Below are 19,703 nucleotides of genomic sequence, written 5' to 3' on the forward strand. Positions count from 1 at the left end.
AATTTAGTCACACAAAAAAAAATTAGGATAGTAGATTACTCAGTAATTTAGTCGAGTCAATATATTTTATTCTATTTTCATCGGGAGAGTAGAGTACCCATACCTACTATATATCTATTAACATATTGATAATCACGCGTTTCATGCTATGAGAAAAAGTGAAGACCAATTTTCGGCTTCACTTACACGCATGCAAAAATTAGAAATGCGAAAATGACAATCAAGTTCAGAGCAAAGAGCAAAGACTTGGTTACTCTTTGTTCTGAGTCTCTAATCAATCAATTGGTTTGTTTACATTTGGCTCTGGTCCGTATATACCAGAGACATAGATATACCGTCTGTTCCGATATTCCTGAATAGTAATGTCAGTATTTCAGAAACGATGCCTATTGGCCCAGTCGTTCGAGTTCTATTGTTATTCGATTGCGGGCCAGTACTAACAGCAATATCGGAACAGGCCCATATAGATGTATAATACTGGTATTATAGGTCTATGACCAGAGAACTTTCTCTATGGTATATATGTTACGGCTAAAGATAGGTGTGAACATAAACTTAAGATTAGCCGGCTAAACTTAGGTTTAGCTTCGGGTATTGGCTAATGTTAGTTTCTTCTATCTTTAGTCGGCTAAACTTAAGTGTAACCACATCCCATCGGCTTAAAATGTACAAGGCTTGAGGGGCGCAAATTTTCGGCAATTAAAAGAATGTAAAGAAATAGTATTACGAGTATAATAAAACTATTGATGCAATTCATTTTTTGTATGAATTTCACATATTTTAATAGCAGAAGAGCATTCTGTTAAGCAGTTGAGAAATTGGAGAATGAACATATATTTGTTTCAACTGTGTCTCAACGAATTGTTATTGACAAATCTAAAAATCAAAACGCTTGATGACAAAATTCGAGAATTGCTATTTTGAGTGTGAGGGAAAACTGTATTGTTAATGATTATTTTTCATCTTGTTATTATTCATAATTTGAGGGGAATTGAATGAGCAAAAGGAGAGAATGAAGCCGAGAATGATGCCGCGAACTTCTTCATCAAAATACCAAAAGTCAAATTCTAGAAAAATATAAGTAGAAGTACCCAATCTTGTTTGTAGTTAACCGGACTATTTGGCTGATTAGCTTTACGATTAATGCACTTGTATCCCCCGGGATGATTTATCAAGGGTGGCGTATTTTGGAACCCGTATGTTCAATGACTCGAGAAGAAATTTTTAACAAAATCAGCTAGAGTGTTTTCAACTATGTTCATGTTTTTTTTTTCTTTTTTGCGAAAGAATTGGTTCGAAAGAAATTGCAACGTTAGAAATATAGTTCCTATTTCGTAATTTTTCCATAAACCCAATTATTGAATGGTAGGAAAAATATACTTTTGTTAACAGGAAAAATTTTCTATGTCTAATATCTCATTTCCTTATGGGGTCATATTATGGTTTTTCACAAATTGGGCTCGATTTGAAGAGCATTAATCTCCTAAACAGATGAAGATAACTGGTTGAATGTTAAATTGAAAACCCATGGGCGTTATGTAATACAACCCCAATACATTCGATTCTCTTTTGCATATTTCAATTCTAAAAATTCAAACAAAAAAGTGGCCGTGTGCGTTGGTCCTCTCCCATCCGACCATTCATGACGCAGCACCTCTCCGGGTGTCCATCGAATACATTTTTAGCCGTTCCCTTTTGGGTAATGTGCACATTAGCCGGCTAAAGATGAAATGCCCTGACGCAGATGAATATTTTATCGAACTTTAACCGATCCTAGAATATAAACCTAAGTTTAGCCGGCTAATCTTAAGTTTATGCTCACACCTATCTTTAGCCGTAACATATACACTTTGGTTTCTTCTGGTTAGTAAGTGGGCGATCCGTATATGTCGAATTCCTGACAATTCGGTTCAATATCAGTCACCAGAGTAACCGCTCTGGTAACTTTCGGTTACCAAATGTGTATATCTTAGTTTCCTTACATCATATATCTATTATACCTATATATATCTATATAATAGATATATGCCTTACATACGTCGCACCGCGCACGCGCTCTATAAAATAATATCAGTTCTAATTAGCCAACTTTTTGAAATTTGAGAAAGGCTTTGTGTTGGGCCGGGTATATTCGTGTTCTGTGGTGTTGGGTGATATCAGTGGTGAACAAAAATAGCATTGAAGCCGAAACTTACTGTTTAACGCTAAAGGAAAACTTGAAATTGTAATACATCCTCAATACATAAACATTTATATATACGTACGCATTATGTTTAATTCAAAAACCAATTCAATGAATTTTTCCGTAATTCGAATTTTCCATAACTCGAAGTCAAAGTACTGGCCCTTGGAGATTCGAGTTAGGGAAGTTCCACTGTAATTCATAATTGGAATTCATTAGGTCATCAAACATCACAAAGCGTATGGTCCGTATATACACATTTGGTAACCGAAAGTTACCAGAGCGGTTACTCTGGTGACAGATATTGAACCGAATTGTCAGGAATTCGACATATACGGACCGCCCACTACTTACTAACCAGAAGAAACCATAGTGTATACAGGGTCTTTCACGAGGAACCTTACCCATATTTATACGGGAAACTACTGAACGTATTTTCATGAAATTCAGCACTTATAAGTATTTCACGATGCTGATGAAATCTAATATATTTTCAAGGCATGAGCACCTCCGGTTTTTCCGGAAATGACGTCAACTTCCGTTTTTCAAATTAGAACACCATTTTTTTATTGCAGAAATAGATTCCTTAAAAAATTTCAAGTTATTTTGATGTTACATTTTTCAGTTTTGGTTGGAAAATTCTCTCTGAGCGGGAAAATTCGAAAAAAAAAATCGAAAATAGAGCTCCGCTGAAACAAGAATAACTTCGAGGTTTTTGCATGGAAAATTTTCATTTTTGGGATTTTTCAAGATGTAAGATTGATGTATCAACTTTAAAAATCGAAATCGCGATTCATAATACAGGGGGTGAAAAAATCGCTTTCAAAGTTAGGGATGACAAAATCGTGAAAAATCAATTTTTTCAAATTAGAACCCCATTTTTTTATGGCAGATATTGAATCTACGTTAAAAAATAATGTGAGTGTATGTATGCATCACACCCTTGCCCTAAAATGGATATTTTCTGAGTTATTCACAAAAAACTGTTTTTCGTCTTGAATTTTCAGCTATTTCTTTTCCCTTCACGCCAAAAAGATGAAATTTTCAGGAACTGTTATTTGAACCATCCTGTAGATTTTTCACCCCTTCTTAAAACCGACTTCAAGTTACTATTAGGAGAACCATGGCAAACTCTCGCAGTTATAACTAGAGAAGATGCTCAAAGTTTTGACCGTTAATTTCTAGACATTTATTTATACGTCTCAGGAATGCTTCGTGCGTTGCTCTTCTTATTTCATCGGGAGGAAGAGATCTGCGAAAGTGTTTAAAAACCAAATTGAGTTTCAAAACTATGAATCTAAAAATCTAAACAAACCTGAACGCATTTCTGACTCGTTATCAGTCAGGGGAGTTGAGTAGACAATATTTTTTATCCTACCCCAAACATAATAGTCTAAAGGAGTTAAATCGGGAGAACGTGGTGGCCAAAGATGTGGATCATTGTTCGCCAACCATTCGCCTGTAGAGGATATTTGACACATTGAGTGAATTGTGTGGAGGCGCGCCATCTTGTTGATACCATAAGTCATTATGGTTCTGTACTAGCGGCTCAATTATTTGAGTCAATATGTCAGAATATCTATCTCCTAAAGGAGAACATTCTTTAAATAATGCAAACATGTGTAGTGTTCTATCTTACCAGCTAAAGTCCCATAATAAATGTGAACATCGAGAATTGCATTATTTTTGGCGCAAAAAACATTGAAACACCAGGTCTCTTGAAAGTTCCATTGTCTGAAGTGGTGGTTGTTCTCTTCATCCCAATAATGACTGTTATGCCTATTGAAAGAACCATTCTTTGTGAATTTAGATTCATCTGTCCAAATTATACAGTCCAAAAAGTTTTCATTCTCTTGAAATCGAATCATCATAGCTTCGCAAAACTCTGTTCTCCTGACGAAATCAGTTTCCTTCAAATGCTGTACCCTATAGAATTTATATGGGTGCATAGTGGATTTTGTGCATGTTGCGGAATACAATGGAGTGCACTATCTGTAATCAGATTAAACAACCAAATAAGGACGTAAAGTGTCCTTGCTTTCCTTGTGACAGTTGTAGAAATCTAATATGTCTTGACTGCAGTGGATTGTCATCGTCTGAGATCAAATGTTTGCCTCTGCAGAGGAGAGTATTGAAGTTTCTATGTGAGAAGTGTCGAAATTACGACCTTGCGATTATCCTGCGGAGCACCATAGGAGACAAAGAGAAAATTATTCAGGAACAAGATGTAATAATAAGTTTACTCAAGGAAAAGATATCACGTCTGGAAAGTCTGGGCGGAACTGCGGGTACTAGATCGTATTCTCAGGTTGCTGGGGGATTCATGAACCAGCAGGATAAGATAAGATACCCTGAGATAATTATAAAACCTAAACGTGTGCAATCAGGTGAGCAGTCAAAGAAAGATTTGGAAGAATGTATCAAGCCATCAGAGTTAAAGATTGGAATAGCGAATTTCAAAGTTGTGAAAAACGGAACGATGATGGTGAAATGTCAGAGTAAGCAGGAAGTGGAAACTTTAAGGAGAGCAGTATCACAGAAGATGGACAAATCTTACAACATTGAGGTGTCGAGATTGAGAAGACCCAGAGTTAAAATTGCCAACATTGCAGAAGAATATAATATGGATGAACTGGCGGAACTTATAAGGGAACAAAATAGAATAAATGGTGAAGTAGAGGTAAAATTTATTAGAAAAGGTGGCAAAAATGGTTTCAAAACAGCGTACTGTGAATGTTCCCCTAGGGCTTATAGAGATATGATGAAGCTTGGGAAGATATGCATTGGATGGAGAAGATACCCTGTATATGAAGATGTGACGATTCCGCAGTGTTTTAAATGCCAAGGATTTTTCCATAAGCAGAATAACTGTACAAAGGATATAGTTTGTCCGTTGTGTTCCGAGTGTCATGGTGAAAAAGATTGTCCGGGCAAAAAAATGTGCTGTAAAAATTGTATAATATCCAACGAAAAGTATAAAACTTCGTACTCCACTGACCACTATTCGTTTGATCGTTGTTGTCCAACCTTATCATATCATGTGGGGACGTTAAGAACAAAAACTGATTATAGCGGGGAAGAAGAACAACAATAAACAAAATAATGAATCAATTTATAAGAGATACATTGCACGAACCGGAAAGAAATGGGCAGTTGGAGAATATGTTGGAGTATAATATGGTTTCAGCGATGGCTGATTTTAGAATTTTTCACCAGAATATAAGGAGCATAAACAGGAATCTCGATACACTTAAAGTTTATTTAACACAGGTCAATGACCCATTTGATTGTATTGTTCTTACTGAAACTTGGCGTATTGAAAGTTTCGACCTACTTCAGATGAAGGATTATGATTTATTGTATAATGAGGGCATGGTCAATAGGGCAGATGGTGTTGTGGTTTTCATCAAGAGTTGTATGAGATATACTTACGAGGTTGTAGACATTGGGAGATGTAAAGCAATAGAAATAAAAATTGTAGAAAGAGGGCATACATTAGTGATAACTGCTATATACAGGTCGCATGAATTGATTGATGTTGACTTTGTAGATGATTTTTTTCTGTATTTCAATAGAATATCTTCATTCACCACCTCTTTCCACGTAATCGTTGGAGACATTAATATAGATATATTGAATCAAAGTGTTATTGCGTCTCGATATCTTGATCTCTTGTATGAAAATGGCTTTGAGGCTATGATTACCACAATCACAAGGCCGGAAAGTGCTACATGCTTGGATCATATCTTCTTGAAAGGTAAAAACAATAACTTGAACTGTAGGTCTTATACTGTCAAACTCAATGTGACTGACCACTTCGCCACCATATTGGGGGTGCCTTTCGAACATCAAAACAATAAAAGTGGCAGCAGCCAACCGTACAAGTATTTTATTGATTATAAGCAAGTGAGCAAATGTCTGGGTGAATTTGATTGGAGTAAATTTTATCAGATAATTGATGTGAATGAGTCTACTGATTACTTTGTTGACACCATAAAGGAAGAAATTGAAAGGGCTACCAAAAAGGTCAAAATGAAGAATAGTAGTGTAGGGAGAAAGGCTTGGATCACTGCGGGACTTGTGACTTCAATTGCAAGGAGGAACAAATTATTTCGAGCATATAGGGTGGACCAAAAGAATATGGAATTAAGAAGGGAATACACATATTATAGGAATAGACTTCACCAATTGATAAAAGTAGCAAAGGAGAATTATTTTAAGAATAAATTTGACAACTGTGGATATGATAGTACATCGGTCTGGAAAACTATAAAGTCTATGAATGAAAACTATAACAGAAGATGTGAGATCAACGAGATTATAGGGTCCAACGGTGACTTGGTGACTGAGAAGTCTGATATTGCAAATGAATTTAATGACTTCTTTGCTTCTATCGGTAAGAATCTGGCAGAGGCTGTGCGGAAACCCATGAGAACATCAATAAAAAGAAAATATCTGAGGGACTCATTCTTCCTCACACCAGCAACTGAGTGGGAAGTTGGTGTTGCAGTCAGATCATTGAGGGACGGAAAAGCTCCGGGAATGGATGGAGTGAAGTCGGAGGTCTTGAAGATGACATCAGAGCAAATATCTGCCCCCCTAACACACTTGATAAACAAGATATTTCAGTTGGGTGAAGTACCTAGGGCATTTAAAGAAGGCATTATAAAGCCGCTGTATAAAAGTGGAGAGAGAAATATATTATCAAACTATAGACCTATCACGTTGATAAGCTCACTAGCGAAAGTTTTTGAAAAATTGTTGAAAAATCGTCTAGTGAAATATATGGAAAAGAACCAGCTGATTTCTCCAAGACAGTTTGGTTTCAGGAAGGGTTTGTCTACACAGGATGCTGCGGTGTTTTTGACTTCCAGAATATATCGAAGTCTTGAGGGAGGTAAAAAGTCAATGGCAGTGTTCTTGGACCTTACAAAGGCCTTTGACACGGTGCATCACGGGCAATTGTTGCAGGTTTTGTCGGATATGGGTTTACGAGGAATTGTGGGGGATTTACTGACTAGTTATTTGAAAGGAAGAGAACAGTATGTGCAGGTGGGTTCCAACCGTAGTGGTAGGAGAATTGTCGAATATGGTGTTCCGCAGGGTACAGTGCTGGGTCCCATTCTATTTATTCTTTACATGAATTGTATACTTGATATTGACACGGCAGGTATAATTTCTAGCTTTGCAGATGACACTGTGGTCTTTTATGAGGATGAAACATGGGATAAATTGAAAAGGAAAGTAGAAGTGGATTTAAGATGCTTGATAGATGCATTCAGTGCCAGATTTTTGACGGTTAACTTCAGTAAGACATGCTTTTTGACATTCAGCTGCTATGCTACAAATATCCCCAATTTTGAGAAACTGAGCATATGTAAGGATGGTGCAGTTATTGAGATCTTGAAGAGCCATCAGGTAAAATACCTTGGTATCATAATAGACTCACATATGAGATGGAATTTACATATAGAGAGAATGATATCAGCTCTAAGAGGATTACTACAGAAATTTAGGTTTCTGAAACGAGTTCTAGACTCTCCAAGGATGAAAATGATATACAATGCTTTGGTTGAAGGTAGACTAACTTACGGAAACTTGTTGTGGGGGTCGGCTGCAAAATGCTATATTGTGAGATTGGAGAGAATGCAGAAAAGGTTGCTGAAGTTAATAATGGGAAGGCCGAGAGATTATCATTCGGACAGACTCTTTAGGGAGGCAGATGTTCTGGATATAAGGCAACTATTTTTTCTGAGATGTGTAACGGCAAAATATAGAGAAAGGTTACAATTGGATTATGTAGAACATAACTATGAGACCAGGTGTGTTGCACAGCATAAAACCAGAACAGCCTTTTTCTCCAGCACTGTGGGCCGTCGATCGTTTGAATATCTAGGAAATAGATTATTCAATTTTTTACCATGTGATGTAAAAAATTCTAATACAAGAAGACTGTTTCTTATGCGGACAAGAACTTTCCTCAGGGAGCGATCAAGAGACCTTGTTAGCTGCTTGATAGGATGAGTGACGGTGCTTTATTTCTGGGGTGATGTCAGTGGGATTTTGATTCTGGTTGGATGAGCTGGCATGGCGGTATTATTTGGAGAAGATTGGTCCCACGCTCAGGCAAAGCCTTAGTGGGAAAATCTTTTTGTTTATTTGGCATATTAGGGAGGGAATGACATATTTGAATTTTTTGTGTATATTCTTTTGTTTTTTTTTGTTTCTGTAAGCTTCGTCAAATAAACATTATTATTATTATTATTATTATTTTATGTTTTTTTAATATTCTCCAAACACTCGATATTGAGATAATCCCAGATCGATCTCGGCATCTTTGAGAGAATTTTGAGGATTCACACGAAAATATGCAAGAACTGTAATTTCCTTGTTCTCATCTTCTACTACACTTTTTTCTCTGTGTATAGTCTTCTTAACGAAAGATCCGACATTTCTCAAGTTTGTCATGGTTCTGTTAATGGTATCTCTCGTTGGTCTGGGTCGGTCAGGAAACCTCTCAATGAACAGTCGAATCGTTCTATCTACTACTTTATTACATTCTCCATGAAGTAGAATGAGATTTAAATAATCTTCATTGGTAAAATTAGGCATAGTGATCGATTTTATAACTTAATACGAATTATCACCAAATTAATAGTACCTAAACACAAAATGCTACTGAATAAAGAGGAATTTGGCAGATGTAATTAATGATATCTATCATTAAAAAAAAAGAATGTAAAACATGGTAAGTTTTTGGATATGGTTCATAAGGAATAATTTATTTATCACTGGAGAGAAAACCGATGGCCGATTAGTTGAAATAAAGAGGTTTCCGATACGAATTCGAATCAAAATTCGCCATCTATTTAGGAACAACCTGTAACTCTTTTCTCTTGCATATTAGGGTAGTAAAATCTAAAACATGGTTTAAGTAACAGTTCCTGAAAATTTCATCTTTTTGGCGTGAAGGGAAAAGAAATACATACCTAAAAATTCAAGACGAAAAACAGTTTTTTGTGAATAACTCAGAAAATATCCACTTTAGGGCAAGGGTGTGATGCATACACTCACATTATTTTTAACGTAGATTCAATATCTGCCATAAAAAAATGGGGTACTAATTTGAAAAAATTGATTTTTCACGATTTTGTCATCCCTAACTTTGAAAGCGATTTTTTCACCCCCTGCATCATGAATCGCGATTTCGATTTTTAAAGTTGATACATCAATCTTACATCTTGGAAAATCCCAAAAATGAAAATTTTCCATCCAAAAACCTCGAAGTTATTCTTGTTTCAGCGGAGCTCTATTTTCGATTTTTTTTTCGAATTTTCCCGCTCAGAGAGAATTTTCCGACCAAAACTGAAAAATGTTACATCAAAATAACTTGAAATTTTCTAAGGAATCTATTTCTGCAATAAAAAAATGGTGTTCTAATTTGAAAAACGGAAGTTGACGTCATTTCCGGAAAAACCGGAGGTGCTCATGCCTTGAAAATATATTAGATTTCATCAGCATCGTGAAATACTTATAAGTGCTGAATTTCATGAAAATACGTTCAGTAGTTTCCCGTATAAATATGGGTGAGGTTCCTCGTGAAAGACCCTGTATACACTTTGGTTTCTTCTGGTTAGTAAGTAGTGGGCGGTCCGTATATGTCGAATTCCTGACAATTCGGTTCAATATCTGTCACCAGAGTAACCGCTCTGGTAACTTTCGGTTACCAAATGTGTATATACGGACCATACGCTTTGTGATGTTTGATGACCTAATGAATTCCAATTATGAATTACAGTGGAACTTACCTAACTCGAATCTCCAAGGGCCAGTACTTTGACTTCAAGTTATGGAAAATTCGAATTACGGAAAAATTCATTGAATTGGTTTTTGAATTAAACATAATGCGTACGTATATATAAATGTTTATGTATTGAGGATGTATTACAATTTCAAGTTTTCCTTTAGCGTTAAACAGTAAGTTTCGGCTTCAATGCTATTTTTGTTCACCACTGATATCACCCAACACCACAGAACACGAATATACCCGGCCCAACACAAAGCCTTTCTCAAATTTCAAAAAGTTGGCTAATTAGAACTGATATTATTTTATAGAGCGCGTGCGCGGTGCGACGTATGTAAGGCATATATCTATTATATAGATATATATAGGTATGATAGATATATGATGTAAGGAAACTAAGAAAAACATAAAAACAAGTTTGGATCTGTCCCACTCTCTGTAATCTGTGATCTGTCCACGGTTTTCCGCTCGGTAATTACTACTCTGTAATCTGTGGGTAATTCCTAGGAGTTGCAGTGTGTGTTGCTCCAAAAAATTCGAGTTTTGCTTGGTTGCCGCCTCGTTTACTGCCGAATTTCAGTTCGAGTTTTAGAAATATTCGAGTTATGGAAATTCGACTTATAGAGAAAAAAAATACGTGGTGATGATGCAAAAACGTGTTTCTGTAGAAAATTCGACTTGTAGAATTCTTTGAGATAGGGAAGTTCGAGTTAGGGGAGTTCCACTGTATTTCAATTTCCTAAATACAAATTTCGAAAAGCAATGATGAGGCGAAAGTTCACGAGTGCCTTCAGGATAATAAACCAGAATGTAATCGCTTTTTTTTATTTCCAGATCACATTAGGTTATTAGGCTTGTTCGTAGAGTGGTTCACAACGGTCGTTAACTGTACAGGGCAAGCGCAAATGGATTTTCGCTACCTTAAAATGGAATTGCGCTTGCTCTGTACAGTTCACAACCGTTGCAAACCACTTTACAAACAAATCTATAATAATAGCTTCATCAGAAGAAATATCCCAGTATTTGAGAAAGAATTTCAATTAAAAAGTAACTCTCAGAAAAATTAATAACTTGGGAGAGATTATCAAAAACAATAAAGACAAATCAAAAAAACAAAATAAAAGTCTTTTAAGTTAAATTGCAAACGATTGCTCAATGGTAATAATTGAACAAAAGCGAAGATCATTCAAGAACACCAAAGGAGTTATACCACCCATAACGCATTCAGCATATGCAGACCACCAATAATAATAATAAATCTACAGAGCGAAATTTTTTCTGGAACACTGTCCCCCGTTTTCCTCCAGAACTGATTTTTGGTGAATCATTCTTAATTTGAAAAAATGTACAAAGAAGATTCGTTGTTATACTAAACATTATTGTCTCTTGTAGTTTTGTCATATCTGCTACAGATTTCAGGAAAAAAAATTTGGACGATTCTCTTGAAATCTTCAGAAAAATCCATATTGTCATAAAAATTCAGTTGGTAAGCTGTGGTGAGTAAATTCAATTATAATATTTATAATGGAAATTTTAAACAATTACAGTTATCTTGTCAAGTATAGATACTATAAGAGAAAAACTTGAAAAAAAAATTATAACTTCAACATCCTGTATCACTAAGCGAATTATTTGCGGTCCCTTATTTATGAGACTCAACCCATCATAGAAAGTACCAAACAAATTCCTCAATCACACATGATAAGTTGCATAATTGAAAATAAAAATTGACTTGTTCAAGCATTTTCTACAAAATAGTGAATGTCAGAAATATTAATGTTGTGGGTTGCTTTTCAATCACTCTATATAATTAAATATTTGCTATTAATCCTTCTGTTATGATTGCAAGTAAAGTTTGAAAATATATATGACAAGGTATCCTGCATGAAATGATTTGCTGTGAATAAATTAGAATTTAATAAGTACTAATAAGAAGAATACCAATATAGTTACAATCGCCAACACAACAATAGTACACATTTTACGATTTTTTCTCTGATATGCGTCTGCACTACGCAACTGTTTGAAACCTTCAAATACATCAATTTGTGTTTTTTCAATATTATAGTCTATCCTGTCAAGCACTGTTCCTTGATCGGCAACCATAATACTCAACTCCTTGAAAATTTTATTCACTTCCAATATACTCTTCACAACAGAGTTCACTTCTTGTTCTCTTTCTAATGCAAATTTAGAATTTTCTTCTTCTAAGAAAAGAATTTGTTCCTGGGTAGGAAGGCGTGAACCAATAAAATAACTGTCAATATCTTCAGTTCCACTATCATCATATATATCAATGTTGACTACTTGGTTTTCAAAATAAACTTTAGACCTATCTTCACGAGACTGTAATTCTCTTAAATAACTATTTTGAGTTGATTTGAATGATTGGGATAAGTCTTGAAGTGATGCTGCTAAAGTGCAATAAACATTCACTGTTATTTTTTGCTCCTTAGTGGAACCTTCACAAGAGTAATGTTTTATTACTTGGACTAGTTTATGGCCTTCATTGAACAATCTTGAAATTTCTTGGGTACAGTATTCAATAGCTTCTTCATCAGTGGAACTGTCATCGAATGTAGATTTATGTAGATGTTTTGAGTGTAAACTTTTCAATTCATCAGTTCTCATGTGAATTTGGTGTAGAACACTCTGGGCCTTTTCCAAATGATTGATCCATGATGGGGGCATATGGTTATCACAATGAGAATAAAGCGTTTCCTCCTCATCATTTAGACTGACTAACCTCATTTGTTCAGAATCTTCATTATCCGGAAAGATATTTCTATTCCGAATAGCATTACTCCTCATCAACAGGAAAACATCAGTTAAAGATCTGGCTGCCATCTCCACTGTCACATTCAATATTTATTTCGAAAAAAGAAAGAGAGCATCAATACACAATAAATTTGACTCATTCACCTTTGAACGTTTTTGTAAGAACATTTTGCTCGAAAACTGGACATAATGATAATTCCGATGTTTTCCTGTAATATACTCAACAGAAAATCAAAACATATCACAAAACACAAATCAAATATTCTTTGACAGTTTTGACAAGATGACAGAGACAGGCACAGAACATAAAACACATAGATATATAGCGTTTTCTATTGGTAAAACCTTAGAACATATGTTCTAAGGGTAAAACTAGTTCTGCACCGAGTGCACTCCGTGCTGTCAAGGAGCACAACTAGGCTGTGGTCAGTGTGGTCCACTTTGGTTACTTCTGGTTAGTAAGTAGGCGGTCCGTATATGTCGAATTCCTGACTTCAATATCAGTAAACTAGCGTCTATTTCTTGTGCCTTACAAATGAACCTAGAACACAGACTGTCTGACAAATATTTGTAATCATATCTCTATGGTCGGCAGCGCCGGCAAATTAAAAGGTTTAATCAGAGTTTAATAATATTTGGAATCGTTTCCTCTTTTATGTTGTTTAATAATAGGAATAGGCAGATAAACAAGATTAGGTTCTCAGGATTGGCAAAGTACATTTTATTTCAAATAATATACGTTATCATGTTAAAATATAAACACTTTCGGAGATATCAATATTTATGAGGAATGATGTGCAACTACTTGGGAATTACAAAATAGTATTCTTATGTTATAATTATGAGAATAAATGTATGTTATGTTCCTCAGTTGAGTAGAAAAGCTCCATCTTCCGCTGAGGTTAATATAAAGACCTATTATCATTAGCAAAATTTTTCCAGCATGTTAATTAAATCTTTCTGTGAGTATTTATTCCAGGGGATGGTAAAATGAAGTACCAATAAACCTTAATTCAGAAAGGGATTCTATGGAATTGGGATCAATGATACGTCAAAAAAAATTTTAAATAGTTTATTGAAACAAGTAGGTACTCTGTATTCTACACAGATAAGGAGAATGATTTTTTTTCTTTGATTTTTTATTTCTGGTTGAAAACAGTGATCAGTAGTCATAATGATAAGAACCAAGTCTTCTTTTTTTAAATTAAATTCTTTTTCATCTAGGATGTCTTGCGGTTTGTAAAATAAAACACAATGCTTTTCTTCTTGCATTTCTTTAACCCACGAGTCTACACTTACCCCATCATTTGGATGTCTTACTGCTGATGATGATAAGTTGAAAGACTGTTCGATATTATATAAATTTTTTCTCCTTAAAAGGTGTATGCGGCTCACTTCTGTATCAGTTACATTTTCACGAACTTCATTGAGAATTTCGTCATATTAAATTTTACTAGCAATTTTTTGAGCTATTTTTTGTCTATTTATTTATTGGTTTTGATAGATTTACATATCCTGGATCAAGGTCATGTCCAACATGCGTTTCGATATATTCTGCTTGACATGTATTATTCAGTTTATTTTTTGAAAACTTTATGGAGACCGGACAATAAGAATTAATTTTATAACTACCTTGTATCTTCAAATACCGTTAACGCCCATGCACTTTCCTCCACTCGCGGCAAGTAAGTTACTGAACTATTACAAACCAAATAACCGGTTTCCAGTTTCGTTGAATATTTGACAAAACTAGCGTTTGTCTTCGCTTCCAACTCATTTTTCAACACAAAAAACTCATCTTGAGAGTTAAATTTCAAGGTACTTGATTTGATAACAATAGCTCATGAAACTGTTCAAATTTTTTAAAATTTCATTCTTGAATGTGAAAAACTCATTACATAATGGATCCGAAGATGAATCTCCAATCTCCACCGTGAATCTTCTGATGGTTCGTGAAATTATTTTTATCACTTAAGTTCTTTCCACAATGGCAGTTATACCTAATTATATTTCGCTGCATTTTTGTACAAGTTAGGAGCGATTTCATCCCTGTGAAAATTCCTGGCGTGTCTTCTCAAACTTGATATGTTGGAAAATACCTTGCCGCATTTATAACACAGACTAGCCATTTCTGCTAATTTGGGGGTTACAAAACGTGAACTTTATATATACGAAAATCCGCTTTGCGTTAATTTAATTAATTTTGAAATTCAGGAACATATAACCGCGCACATCATAGCGAATATAACTCCCACTTCCCACTACAGATGGCAGCTCAGCAGGGACAAATGAAGGTTCATTTGTAAAGCACAGGAAATAGACGCTAGTTATCAGTAACCGCACTGGTAACTTTCGGCAAAGATTCCTCTTTGCTTTCGGTTACCAAGGCTGTGGTCCGTATATACACTTTGGTTTCTTCTGGTTAGTAAGTGGGCGGTATATGTCGAATTCCTGACAATTCGGTTCAATATCAGTCACCAGAGTAACCGCTCTGGTAACTTTCGGTTATCAAATGTGTATATACGGACCATACGCCAAATGTGTTCATACGGACCATACGCCTAGTGCCATAGATAAACAATATAGATGGGAAACTCCTGGATAAAATTTTGTTACGAAGAACAGCGCCATCGCCGCCATCTCTTAAAAGTCAGCAAATTTAATCTCGATTAATTTGTCGAGAGCGCTCTTTACGCTTTGAGTTATTTTATTTTATTTTATTTTATTTGGAGACAACTATGTAACAAATAATGCTCTGAGTTCATACATACAATTTATTAGATAAAATGTTTACTTATTATGATAATTCAATCAAGAAATAATTTCTATAAATGAAGCAGTTGAAGAAGATAATCCTGATCATGTTTTTAAATCATGTATAACTAGTAAGTGCACGACTTCAGATTAATTTCATTTTTGCAATTCATTTATTTTTGAACGGATAATTGAAATACAATATCTATTTGTTACTCAGCATCAGAACTCTTGTGAACAACGTCTGTAAGAAATTTTTCTATTTTCGGAGTGTCCTTCTGTTTGGATAAAACAGCTAAATATTCGAGCTTATCTTCACTGTCAGCAAATGAAAATAACAAATTCATAACAGCAAAAATATCTTCACTGTTCATGACGACAAAAGTTGCAAAACAGTACTAAACAATATCCTGAAAATATTTTTCAAATTTTCAACATAATTTGAACTTTTACCATTAATTGTGTCAGTGTTCTCTGGTTTTGAATCTAACCAAATTGCACCAACACTGGCACGAGCTCTCAGACCCTGGTCGAAAAATGCGCATATAGTGCGGAACCAGTTATCCAAAAGAACATGACTTTTTGCACTCGGGACACCAATAGAACATAAATACTGCACCAGTGCAGCACTAGTTTTGCCAATAGAAAACGCTAATAGTGTATGTCTATGATAAATATATAAGTGTATGTCTATGATAAATATATAAGTGTATGTCTATGATAAAACATCAGAATGTAGGGATGCGTGGATCCGTGGATACCAAAGATATTACACACTTTGGTGGATACAAGGAAAGTGTCGATACTGATATTAGTGTTCTGTGGTCGATTTCTGTTTGCCGATTTCAAAAATGTATCATATGTCGCTATTTACATGAATATAATAATATGTAAGAACAAAAATTTTATAATTTTTCCTGCTTTTCAATTCAGTGTTGAATTTTCAGTTGGCTGGCGTAAAGCTGCATTTACAATCAATTCGCGGGCCGAAGTGCACTTCGGCACGAAATTTACCATTCGCAATAATCTTGGAACCAAATACTCAAATGAATCAAAAATGTAACTGATCAAAACATAAGCATCAGCATCATCTATAGCCGGCACGAAATTCCTTGCCGAAGTGATAGTTTGCAACTTGCAAGAAATTTTGTCTTGAATTTCATTGTGAAAGGTAACGGAGAACGCCATCTGCTAAGATTCCGTGCCGAAGTGCACTTCGGCCCGTGAATTGATTGTGAATGTAGCTTAACCATAGCGACCGTTGAAAATGCATTATATGCTTCGTGAACTCCACATAAGTCTATGTAAACTCAACCTTCTGTGATAGGAATCACCGACTGTCGAATAATTATTTCTTTTATATTATATATCGATATTGAGATCTATATCCTTTAAAATAGAGTAAAAGACTTTCGTCTGATTATTAAAGAAGACAATTTATTCAATTATCGTTTTTATCGTTATTTTATCGTTGGGTGACAGGACCTCATGCGCTAAATCTGTTCAGAGCGGAGTTCCCCAGGGCTCGGTGCTTGGGCCTCTTCTCTTCATAGTGTACACCAGCCAATTCACCAAGAGTATCCTTCATGGAAAAGTTCATATGTATGCTGACGATTTTCAGATTCTTTTTGATTTCCTCATGAATAATTTTGATACCGCAGCTGTTAGAATGAATGAAGATTTAGATCGGTTGGCACTTATAGCGGAAAAACATTCTTTGATATTGAATGCAAGGAAATCATTCGCTATAATTTTTGGGTCGAAAAATAATAAAAACTTTGTTGAGAATAATTTCAGGCCTGTGATCCGCGGTGATACCATTAATTTCCAGGAGAACGTAAGAGACTTGGGCCTGATTGTGGACAGCTCGTTGAGATTTCGTGAGCATGTTATGTGTTTGATCCGGAGAGCGTATGGGGCCCTGAGGATGCTCTACCAGCATAGATCTTATTTGCCTACTACTACAAAGAGGGTCTTGTGTGAGAGTTTGGTCATGTCAAAATTTAATTATAGTTCTACTATCTACAGCTTTTGTCTTGACCAAGAAACATTAGGTCGAATACAGCGTGTTCAATATAGCTGCATCAGGTTCATATATGGGATTAGGAAATATGAGCATGTCTCGCATATGCTAATGGCGCTGAACTGGTTGCCAATAAAAAAATGTTTTGAGTATTATGCCTTGTGTACTTATCATAAAATTATAATTGAGAAATGTCCGCCATATCTTTACAACAAACTGAGGTATAGAACTGATATTCATAATTTGAATGTAAGACATAGGAATCTGCTCTCTTGTCCCCAGCACAGAACGGCCATCTTCCAGAGGAGTTTCAGGTACAATGTGGTAAAATTTTATAACGCAGTGCCAAATGAGTTCAAAACGTTTACTCTCGTAAGATTCAAGAGAGAAATCAGGGCTCATCTCCTTCAGGCTCTGTATGCATAATATATCTGATTGTTTTCGAGAGTCAGTTTTGTTTTTTTTTCTCGTTGTTTCAGATATGCACCTTTTTATGTTTATTTTTTTTTGTAAATTCTGCTCATTGAAATTGAAATTGTATTGTTGTTTAACTTTTTTTTTCTCTCTATCTTTAATGCTTATTCCAAATTGTGTCACATAACAAGGGTTAAGTGGTAGAGCACCTACTAGGTGAACTTCCCCTTGAGGTTTTGAATTGGGAAAATAAAGACATTATGACTTTAGCCTTGCGGCTTTCACACTCCTCTCCAGAGGAAAATTCACTTATCCCAGATATCTCAGATATCAAAAGGATTAAGCTCTGTTGGAGCCCTTTCCAGGTTTTCGGGCTCGTGGTGGTGGTCGGGTCCGGGTCGCTCCTCGCCTCCCTGCTGTAGGTTGGATTCCTGCTCCACCCGCACTTCCTGTCGGAGCAGACGGTGTTCCTCTGCATTCCCCATGAACTTGCGTACAGTTCTCGCCGTTCCGAGCAGTACCGCCTTCTGCATGACTCTATAGATATTTTCGTCCAACTGAAGTTTCCTCAAGTTCTCTGGTAGTTTCTTCGGTATCAGGCCTGTAGATGAAATGACAATAGGGATGGTCTTGATATCTTTCAGCTTCCACTGTCTTCTGGTCTGTTCCTCGAGATCTCTGTATTTTGAAATTTTTTCAGTGTGCCTATCTAGAAGATTGTTATTATTTGGAATTGCCACGTCGATGAATAGTGCTCTGTCCTCATCCTTATTGAGCAATATGAGGTCTGGTCTATTGTGGGTTATTTTTCGGTCTGTGAGAACCGTGCGATCCCAGTAGAGCTTGTGATGTTCGTTTTCCAGCACAGCATCCGGATGGTAATTGTAATAAGGAACCCTTTTCGAAGTTAGAAGTTGGTGTTTTAGTGCCAATTCTTGGTGAAGAATCTTGGCAACAGCATCATGTCTATTTTTGTACTCCGTGCCCGCGAACTTCTGACATCCCCCGGTGATGTGCTGGATAGTTTCATGAGTCGCACAGCCATAACGACAGCTATCGTCCGCCACTGAGGCATCCTTGGCGATGTATTTCATGTAATTTCTTGTTGGAATCACCTGATCCTGGATGGCGAGCATGAAGCCCTCTGTCTCAGGAAACAACCTTCCGGAAGTCAACCAGTAGTTCGACGCAGATATGTCGACGTAATCTTGGTTGACCTCGTTCTGGTGCCTCCCATGCAAAGGTTTGCCAATCAGTTTCTGCATTTTACTTTCTGCAGAGTGTTCGACGGTTTCCAAGTGATCCTGCTGTAGCTTTAATGGTGTAGAACTATCAGCAACACAAACTACTCGATGAAGTTCTGACGAAGCTGCCTTGCTCAAGAAATATTTTCGAAGTCCTTCGATTTCCTGGGACATACGGTTGGACAAATCAACAATTCCTCTACCCCCAAGATGTCGTGGCAGCTCTGTCCGTTCTATTGAGCTTTTGGGGTGATGTTTATTGTGTTTAGTCAGCATCGTCCTTATTTTTCTCTGTAAAGCTGCTAAATCGGTGGTCGTCCAAGAGATAATACCAAATGAATAGCTCAGCGCCGAGCAAGCGTAGGTGTTAATCGCTTTTATCAGATTCTTGCTGTTAAGACCAGTTCTCATTATCCTCCTCAATCTTCGGGTGAACTCCTCCGTTAATTCTTTCTTCATCTGGGTCTGATTGATTTTCCTTGCCTGTTTTATGCCTAGATACTT

The 19,703-nt window shown here is 36.1% G+C and overlaps 1 protein-coding gene across 1 annotated transcript; it reads right to left on the reverse strand.

The window, feature by feature from the left end:
- Positions 1-11,888: 11,888 nt before the first annotated feature.
- LOC123316639 (syntaxin-16) lies at positions 11,889-13,025 on the reverse strand. Its single transcript, XM_044902821.1, has one exon. It carries the CDS (start codon positions 12,831-12,833, stop codon positions 11,895-11,897), a length of 939 nt encoding a protein of 312 aa, XP_044758756.1. The 5' UTR covers positions 12,834-13,025; the 3' UTR covers positions 11,889-11,894.
- Between the last annotated feature and the right edge of the window lie 6,678 nt (positions 13,026-19,703).

The sequence above is a fragment of the Coccinella septempunctata genome, chromosome 7 (assembly GCF_907165205.1).
Source record: "Coccinella septempunctata chromosome 7, icCocSept1.1, whole genome shotgun sequence".
NCBI lineage: Eukaryota > Metazoa > Arthropoda > Insecta > Coleoptera > Coccinellidae > Coccinella > Coccinella septempunctata.